This window comes from Mastomys coucha, unplaced genomic scaffold (assembly GCF_008632895.1).
Source record: "Mastomys coucha isolate ucsf_1 unplaced genomic scaffold, UCSF_Mcou_1 pScaffold22, whole genome shotgun sequence".
Taxonomy (NCBI): Eukaryota; Metazoa; Chordata; class Mammalia; order Rodentia; family Muridae; genus Mastomys; species Mastomys coucha.
In genome coordinates this window covers 60900931-60911298 of record NW_022196905.1, presented here as the reverse complement: position 1 = coordinate 60911298, position 10368 = coordinate 60900931, and the positions used below count along the sequence as shown (strand labels likewise).

The 10368-nt window shown below is 42.2% G+C and overlaps 1 protein-coding gene across 8 annotated transcripts in view; it reads left to right on the top strand.

Moving 5' to 3' along the window:
* Atp8a1 (ATPase phospholipid transporting 8A1) overlaps positions 1–10368 on the top strand; it is a 226824-nt gene that overhangs the window by 126537 nt on the left and 89919 nt on the right. For all 8 annotated transcript variants that reach the window (XM_031342535.1, XM_031342537.1, XM_031342534.1 and 5 more), the window contains one exon: positions 8091–8229. In XM_031342535.1, coding sequence (XP_031198395.1) covers positions 8091–8229 — 139 coding nt within the window. The remainder of the gene's footprint in view (positions 1–8090; positions 8230–10368) is intronic.

Below are 10368 nucleotides of genomic sequence, written 5' to 3'. Positions count from 1 at the left end.
GTGTAGATGTACCACAATTTCTGTATCCACTCCTCTGTTGAGGGACATCTGGGTTGTTTCCAGTTTGTAGCTTTTCCTGAAGTGTAGGATTTCAGGGCAGGGGGAGGGGAAGGACCTGGGAACAGAAGACCGGAAGCCAGGCCAAAGAGAAAGGTAGATATTAAACAAGGCCAGTCAAAAAGGAGGCAGGTGCTGGGACGCAGCAACTACAAGCATTCTGCATTTACAGGTCTGCTCACGCCAGCCCGATGGCAGGCAGCATTCACCCTCTACCTTTCTTTACTGGAGCATAACTACCTCTGTCTATTTACATACTGTCTTTAGCTGTTTTTAGGTTACAGTGATGAAATTCAGTTCCTTCAGGGAATTGTGACCCTCTGAGCCTGAACTATTTTATATATATATATAAATATATTATATATATATATATATATATATATATATATATATATACAAATTTTTTTAAGAGAAAAGCAGGTTGACAGTCTGCCTCCAGATCAACAGTTCTTAGAGTGAGGTCCTCAGGGAACTATAGGGAACTATGAGGAACTGCACATTCCTACACCTCCTGTGAGCTCTGGTCAAATGAGAAATGAGTTCTATGTGTAGAGACCCCCCCAATGTGTGTCACTGAACCCCTAAGCATTCTAATGCCTGCTAAGGTGACTTACCCTCCCTGAGAACAAAGCAAGGCACAGCAAAGTTTCCAGCAATACTTTTTCCCTTTTCTCTTAGAGATAGGCTGTCACTCTCAAACTTACTACATTAGCCCCACCTAGTTTCCAGTTCACTGTGCTCCTCCTCCTCCTGTGTCCTGAGTGCCAAGATTACAGGCATGAGCCGCCATGCCTGGCTTGCTTGATACATTATAAATTTCATGATGGAAAGAGCTCACAATTGTATCTCCAATATCTTGCTTTGATCTCCCTCCTTGCTTGATATTTATGAATGAATGAATGAATGAATGAGCAGCTCATCTCTAAATGTGAAACTAGGACCTGCCTGTGGAAACAGGGAATCAGGTAACCCTAGCAGGATGGCTCAGAACTGGGGCTGAAACACATTGTATGAGGAGAGTACTGTAAAGGCTGTATCGGAGGTAAATGTTTAAAGACGTAATGCTGGCATCAAACACCTTCCCATCTGTTCCCTCTGGCTTCAGTGATGCTCTGCTCCTACAGTCGTAGCTCAGCTGTTCCTCTCTTTGACTCCAGATAGTGTATCCTACCTCCTGGTATCTAGAACCTCCTCCTGCTTCGGAAATGTTAGGTGTTGCTTCATCCTCACCTTCCTAGACACAGTCCTATTTTACACGGACGTCAGGGTTCCTGTGTCTCGCTAGGTTATGCCTGTGTTTACTCCATGTATAAAATTCTGCATATCACTATTGTACCTTTATCTTTAGAGAAACTGCCCCCAGACAGGCCATGCTACGTTCAGAAGTGTGAATTATTCTGGTTTTCCCCCACTTACAACATAACAGCCTAAATGCTGATGACCTGCTTGCTAATGTGAAAATATAAGCCCCTTCAAAGGCCCGTTGCTTAATAGAGGGCATATGCATTGACAGGAAAAACACAGTTTCTCGATCTGTCTTAATATGTGGTACTGGCATATAACTGAAGTACTCAAATATTCTATATAATGGTTTTTATATTCACTAGGGTAGGAATTTTACATTTATCTCCCTTTTTACAAATTAAGACTGCATACTTTAGAGACTCCAAAGGAAAAAATTTAAGATTATTGAGGGCTTTTGTAGGTAAGTAAATATTATTTCACAATTTTTCTTTGATAACTAAATGCATAGTATGTCAAAGAGTCATCAACCCAAAACCTTTATAACTTTTGGCACGGTGACATTTTGAAAGTAAAATTACCGTTTAGGATTTTTTTTTTTCATTCTATAAATACCATGGGAATTTTCTAGAGTTTCAACACATTCTGAATATATAATTCCCACAGTGGCCATTAATGGCCATCTGTGTAAAGTAATACATATTTGGGATGAAATTGATTACTGCCTGAATACTTTGGTGCAGTGATCGGGAAAAGCACACAAAGTTCACATCTTTTTTTTTTCCTACTGACAGCTGTGTAGCTAAAGATATTAATTTCCAGAAGCAAAGCAGCCTGTCACTCATGATCCTACTCGCACACTAAATGATTCCAGAGGAAAAGGACAGCTTCCTGGGACAGTGGCGACTGCCGTTCTCAATGGTGACTGCCATTCTCTGGGGGCTCTTGGGATGAAGGGAAGTGAATGGCCTCTGGGGTGCAGTGTTTCTTTATCCATACCCAGTTAGAACAGCTGCAGTTCTGCTGGATGCTCAGAACTGTTTGTCACATGTGTAAAAACTCCTGTAAGGATAGCCACTCACTGTATAGCAATGGGGGATGGAGAACTGGGGGTAGCAACCAGAAAGTCCCAGATGCTAGAAAAGTAAGAACCTCCCAGGATCCCACAGGGATGACATTAGCTGAAATACCCCACAAAGGGGAGGGAGAACCTGTGGAGACCGTATTCAGAGATTAAGGCATGGCCCTCCAGTTGAGGGATGGGACCACCCACCCATCTCCAGAATTTTAGCCCAGAGTTACTTCTGTCTAAAGGAAATACAGGAACAAAGAGTGGAGCGGAGACTGAAGGAAAGGCCATCCAGAGACTGCCCCACTTGGGGATCTATCCTACATGCAGACACAAACCCAGACGCTATTGTGGATGCTAAGAAGTGCTTGCTGACAGGAGCCTGATACAGCTGTCTCCTGAGAGGCTTTGCCAGAGCCTGACCAATACAGATAGGGATGCTCGTAGCCAACCATCAGACTGAGCACAGGGACCCCAGTGGAGGAGTTAGGGGAAGGACTGAAGGAGCTGAAAGGGCCTTATCTGGCATCAATGGGAGGGAAGGGCGTTGGTCCTGTGAAGGCTTGATGCCCCAGCGTAGAGAAATGGGCAGTAAGGCTGGAGTGGGTGGGTGGGTAGGAGAGCTCCTTCATAGAAGGAGGGTAAGGGGAGAGGGAATAGGAGAGTTGCAGAGGGGAACCTGGGAAAGGGGATAACATTTGAAATGTAAACAAATAAAATATCCAATTTAAAAAAAAGAAAAAGAATAGCAACTTACGCACGCCATGTTAGCCTGCTCACCACCGTCGTGGCATACCTGACTGACCCTACATCTTTGGTTCTTTAAATTAATTTTGCTTACCTTGAAAATGTCTCTCTTTGCCAGGATAAAACCAGACACCTTCCTTCTTTCAAATATGATTTCAACATGATCTCTCCAGTGAAGTCATTTCATTTTTATAGCTCTGTGTGTGGTAATGTGCACCTATATGTTTTCTGAGCTCATTTTCCTCCCTAGAGGAGAGTGGAAACTACACAAATATATGTGTTCATATAACTCACATGACTGTGTTTGTATCTTGACTCACACTAATTATTTAGTTACCCCAGTGTTTCGTGAAACACATTACAAAAAAAATAACCTTTTCTTTTAGTTTAGACCCTTCCAGTGGTTTGTTTCTGAACAATCTCCATTGATGTTACAGGGGCCTCCCTTAGTCACACCTCCCATAGGATATTTAAGATTTGAGCACAGCTCCATCTTTATTCTCGAGGGGATATGAGCTAGAATGATGTAACTGCAGATACCCTCAAGTAGATACAAGAGCTGATGGCGTCACTGTGTGCATGTTAGAACATGGCAACAGGAAAGCTACATCGTGGATGTTAAACCTCTCTGCCTCTTCTCCTTGAACTTGGTGATAATTATTCACCAGGTTATGATAGATCTCAAATCTGCTACCTATCCGAGATAATACAGTATTATCTTCTGTTAAAAAGGAGATGTGCCTTTCTGTTTCTGTGCCACGCTAAATGTTGTACATCAAGTATGTCTGACAGCTGTCCAGGGGACTCGGAGCCCATTAACAAAAACGTGGTCTCAATGGTAGCAATATTTTGGAACATTTGGGTTTGGATTTCATCTTGGTTTTTCACTCTCAATGCCATCAGGATGCAAAGATAAATAACATGACCCCACAGTTCAGCAAACCTCCCAGAGTCCCACATTCAAACGCCTGATCTTAACACAGCTTCAGCGTCCCTTGCCTGACATGCTCAGACCCAAAGTGTCTCAGGAGTTTTGTCTGCTATTTTATTTTGCTTTCCCAGATTTGGGACTTGTGTGCATAGTGAGATTCTTTGGGAGTGAGACCCAAATCGAAACACAGAATTCATTTTCTTTCATATACTCCTCACTCACATGACTGAGGGTGGTTTTGTGTTGTAATTATCCACATCTTGTTGCACCTACATTTTGACCACCACCTGTCACCCGAGGTCAAGTATAGGTTTTCCCGTTTGTGACATCATGTTGGTACTCAAACACACACAGATTTTGTACCGCTTCAGATTTTTCTATTGTAAGGGCTCAATCGGCATGGTAAGTGAAAACGTGTTAAAGAAAAAAAAAAAAGTTAGCAGAATTCTGAGCAGAAAGCTAAGAGGAGCAGCAGTATAATCTGGCTTCATTGTATGAGGCAGGTGTCCCTAGACAAGGGATGAGGTAGGAGGTGGGATGGAGGTATAGACATACGCTACAAGTACCTTTCATATACTTGGCCCTCTATTACTTGTGGAAGAGGCTGTTGGCGGGCTAATCTAGCACTCATTCCCACCCATCTTCTGCGTGGAGGCGAGGCAAGCTAAAAACATAATTAGGTTCAGCCCTGTAACATAGCCTGTCCAACTGGCCTTGTTTGGAAATATGTTGAGGCTTGTGCTCTGCTTTCCAAATGAGAAACAGATATACTTGGTATTGACTCCTTGCTCTCGACTTCGGAATAGCCACTTTAGCTGTGCCCAGGGACAGCCACTCTGAAATATTAGATGGAATGTAGAGTTGAATGTGGAGATATGGTTGCATTCCTAGTCACTACCTACTTTACGTGAGAAAAACCAAACCTTCCCCTACATCATGGTGAAGAGTTTTCTATTGCAACTAGATGTACCCCCAGCTGATACAGGCATAAACTACACACACACATGTAGCATGTGCTCACTTCATGTCTCAGTGTTAAGCCTCGGTAATTCTTGAGATGTTTGTCTTGACTATTGCGTAATGATCAGACTTGTCTTGATTACCGCATTTGTTATGGTAATCTGTGTTCAGTAACCTTTGCTGTTGTAATTGTTTTGAAACACCATAAGCTTAATAAATGTGTGTGTTCTTGTGGCTCCATAAGCCAGTCACCCCTCCATCTCCCTCCCACTCCATGCGACTTGCTCTCTGAACTACAATATTAAAAGTAGATTCACTCTACTGTCACTTCCAAGTATTTAAGCGAAAGGAAGGGCTGAGTATCCCTCATTTTAAATCCAAAGCTGGAGATTATTAAGCTAAGTGAGGAAGGCATGTCTCAAGCCAAGAAAGGCTAAAAGCTTCTCTCTTTTCACCAAATAGCCAAGTCGTGACTATCATTCTTCAAGGAAGTGCAAGTCCTGTTCCAATGAACACATGAATGATACTAAAGCAAAACACTCTCCCAACAACTGATGTGCAGGACGTCTTAGTGGTTTGTTAGGAGATCAAACCTGCTAAAACATTCCTATAAGCCAAAACCTAATTCAAAGCAAGCTCTTGGCATTGGTGGTTCAGTGGTAGAATTTACAACCCCCACCCCCACCCCCATGCAAGCTTTTAACCTCTTCAATTCTGTGAAAGCAATAGAAATAAAGGAGCTGCAGAGAAGAGTTTAAAGCCAACAGTCCTTCAATTGAAGAGTCTGTCTCCATACATAGGGGTTCAAGGTCAACCAGCAAGCGCTGATGCAGAAGATATACAGAAAGTCTAGCTGAAATAGTTGAAGACATCTACATTGGCAAACAGATTTTTAGTGAAGATCAAAAAAGCTTCTAATTAGAAAAGCAACCCAAAATATTCATAGCTAGAGAGGGGAAAAAAAAATCAATGCCTGACTTCAAAGGGACACACAAAGGGACGCATTGGGACAGATACAGCTGGTGACTAAGGTAAACAGGTGCTCATTTGCCATTCTGAAAGTCGTGGGACTTTTAAGGGTTATACTATAGTAATCTACTCGTCCTGTAATCTGTCTGTGTAGCAACCAAGCCTGTGTGACATATCTGTGTATAGCATGGCCTGCTGAACATTTGGTGTTTATTACTGACACATAGCAGCTCGGGAAAAAACTATTTCAAAATCTTACTGCTCATTGACAATGCACCTGGTCACCCAATGATTTTAACAGACTTATAAACATAAGAAGATTAATGTTTCCATGCCTGCCAGCACAACATTCACTGTGCAGCCCACAAATCAATGAGCAAACTCAACTTTTAAGTCTTATGACTTAAGAAAAACTTTCCACAAAGGCTATCAGTACAGTGGAGAGTGATTCTCTGATCGATCTGGGGAAATTAAAAGGCTTCTGGGAATGATTCACCATCCTAGATACCATTGTGCTTCATAAAATGACGAGAAAAAAAAATACCAGTACATTAAAAGACCGTGGAAAAGGGTAAGTTCAGCCCTCACAGACTACTCTCAGGGATTCGAGACTTCCAGGAAGGGATAACTGCATATGTGGTGGACAAAGCAAAAGATCTAGAGGCTGTAAATAAATTTCTGTAGTCACATGAAAAACCTTTAGTAGTCAAGAAAAAAATATGCTTTCTTGCAGTGGGATCTGTTTCTGAGGAGGACGCTATGAAAATTGTTGGAATGATAACAGGGGATTAGAATGTTCCAGAGACGTGGTTGGTTAGGCAGTGGCAGGGTCGGAGATAAGTAGGTCCAACTTTGGCAAAGTTCTGCTGCGAATAAGAGACCTGTCAAACAGCATTGCAGACTGCAGAGAAAACAGTTCATGGGAGGAATAACCAATCAATGGCAGATTCCAATGTCTTATTTTAATTGGCAAGCCTCTGCTGAGGTGTCAGGAGCCATCACCATCAAGGCAAGATGCTCACTGGCAAAAACATCCTGATTCCTGAAGGCTTGGGCGACCATTGACAGTTTTGAGCAATAAGTTATTTTATAATTAAAAATACTTGCATTGCTTTTTCATACATGTTGGTAGTAGACACTATGTGGGCTAAAGTATAGTATAAGCATAACACACAGTCACTGAGAAGACAAAATGTTCCTGTGACTTTTTTCACTAGGCTTTTTGCTGTATTATGGTGTTCCAGAACTAAACTGCAGCATCTCTCATCCATTGACTATACAGTTTACGAGAAAGGTGCCACCTTGTACATTGCAGCCCTGTGCTGGCCTCACCTTCCAGCACACAAATCTAGGACCCTGTGGAATACACTCCAACTGTGTTTTCTTGGGGACTCCTGCTATCACTCGGCTAATTCTTCCCTCCCTACCACTTTTAGTTCTGTTGAGGGTGTATTTCCTGACACCACAGCAAAGTGAAATGTAATCCTTTTTATTTTTTTTTATTTTTTTATTTAAGATTTATTTATTATTATATCTAAGTACACTGTAGCTGTCTTCAGACACACCAGAAGAGGGCATCAGATCTCATTACGGATGGTTGTGAGCCACCATGTGGTTGCTGGGAATTGAATTTAGGACCTCTGGAAGAGCAGTCAGTGCTCTTAACCGCTGAGCCATCTCCCCAGCCCTGTAATCCTTTTTAAATGGGTAAAAGTTGCTTCTCTCTGATTTGTTTCTAAGAGCCACCTACTCCTTTTTAGCTAACTTTTTAATGCCATTTTGTGTGTGTGTGTGTGTGCACGCGTGTGTGTAAGAGACAGACAGACAGACACAGAGAAATTTGGTTTGTTCTTTTTAATTTATGAATCAGACTCTTACTTTGGAAAGAGTTAAAGTAAAACTGCTTCAGGGAATCTCTTTCTCAGCCAGAACAACTGGATTAAAGTCAAGGATCCTTAAGAAAGAAAACAGCAGGATGCTTGGGATTTATGCCCAAGTCTGTGAATTACCTTTGTCTCTGACTTTAAAAAAAAAAAAAAAATATTTCAGCTTTTGTTCTTACCTAATAAAGTTATTTCCCCCCACCTCAAATTTTCAACACTTCTTCCCCCCCAGAATCTTCAGCTACTTGGAGCTACAGCCATCGAGGATAAATTACAGGACCAAGTACCTGAAACCATAGAAACTCTGATGAAGGCTGACATCAAAATATGGATCCTTACTGGGGACAAGCAAGAAACGGCCATTAATATTGGTAATTCACTCCACTCAAATCTTGAATCCTGATACCTTCCAACAGACTGACGTGTTTTAATATGATGAATTATAAGATGTGTTTAAAAGATAAACAAAAGAAAATGTGAAGCTGAGGATGCGGAAGACAAGGGCTTTCGTTATAGCATGAGTAGTTAATCTGAAGAGATTCAAGAGGAGGGACAGAGTTGTAGGAAAAACCACAAAGCCAGTCTCTGTGGGCTCAGAATAACCTTGAAAGAAGCCCCACCCTCCAGCCTGGAGCAGGGACATGACACCATTGACATTGACCTTACTCCTAGTGAACTTCTCAACCTTATACATAATCTTTTATCTAGTGATCAATATGTAATCTTTAATTTATTACATTTAATTAATACATAATCTTATATCTTAATCCTAACAGGCTAAATTGTAGAAAAGGAAAACTTCTAAGAAACACCTTCCTATTCCAGGAAGATTATCCCAGGCTATCCCAAGTGTGGTATTCTAGCTAGTTTCCCGTCAGCCTGACACAAGCTAGAGTTATGTCTATGGCAGAAGATCCTTGATTGAGAAAATGCATCCATTGCCTCGGACTGCCTTTAGACAAGTCTGTGGGGCACTTTCTTGATGAATGACTGATGTGGGAAGGACTGGACTCCAGGAGGCGCTGTCTGTCACTGGGGCCTGTGGTCCAAGAAAGCAGACTAGGCAAGCCATGGGGAGAAGTATGTGAGTAGCATTCCTCCACAGCTGCTGCTTCAGTTCCAGCCTTGAGTTCCTGCCCTGACTTTCCTCAATGATAGGCTGTGATGGAGAACCGAAAGGACGTTTCTCCCTAAGTTGCTCTGGGTTATAGTGTCCATCACAGCACTGAGAAGAACTTAACTTGACAGATAGCGAGATGTAAGGTAAGACCAAGAAGTCTGTACATCTAGGGACTAGTGGCATCCCTGCACCTCTGCCACTCCACTGAGCCACCCCTCTGGGGAAGGAACCTACTCTGCGCTTCTGCTTTCTCACCTGCTGAAATAAACCTGACACCTTGCTTTGCCACACCTGTCCCCCAGTGCGAAATCTGCTGGAACACAAGAACTGAGATCTCTGCTGTACTTGGGACCCGAGAGGAGTGAGAGGAGGCAACCTCTCCCCATCCACAACAAGATATTTTTAGATTTGAGATTTCAAGACTGTAGATGTGTAAGGTTCTTAGGCTCACGGAGTTGTTTACGTGTGGCCCCAGTGCTCCCTTTAAAGTTGCAGTGGTTTTATGTACAGCCAACCTGGCTCCTGCAACCACATATACACTCTCAAACGATACATCTTGCTGTCTGAACATTCCATTCGAAAGTGGCAGGTATATGTAACGTTTCTGCAGTTGTCTTTGAAAGTGTAGAAACTGGGCCAATGGCATGTTAGTGTGCTAGCTCTACTTGCTGTGGCCTGAGTGAGGTTTTTCTAACATATATGACTCCCCATTTGCTCTCATCCGGCAGACAGTTCCCGGTCTTATGTGAAGTGTTTGTATTAGACCTCTCAAGCTGGTAGAACAGAGTACCAAAGACTAGGTGGCTTAAGCAACAGTAATGCATTTATCACATTCTCAGAAAGTAGAAATAAGACATTTTGAGGGAATGCGTGAGTCTTGGAACCTTGGCAGGTCTTGACTTCATTTAATTTTAACTACCTCCTTAAAGGCCCGGTATCCATGTGCAGTCACACTGGGGGAAGGCTTCAGCATATAAATTTGAAGAAGACGGAAATACAATGTGATTTGTCATCCAAGTCTGACAAAGAAGAAAGTATTTGGTGTTTAAAACCTATAATACTAATATAGAAAAGAAATCATCTCTTTTTTTCCAGGTTCTGTAACCATGGATGGTCTCCTCTATATACTGATCATGCCATTACATACAAAACTCCCTGAAGCTACAAGTTATGGGTTAGCATACAAGTAATGCATTTCGTTATGGCTTCTCATAGTTATAAATTTTCCTTTGTTCTCAACTATTCCACTACCCTCTTATGCCTCTGCCCCCTGCAGCTGGTTCCCCTCCTTCCCCAGACAGTATTACCTGTTCTCCTTTCTTATCACAAGGGTCTGTTACTCTGTTTCCTTCCTTCCCAAGATTATTTCCTCCCTCCTCATGACCTCTCT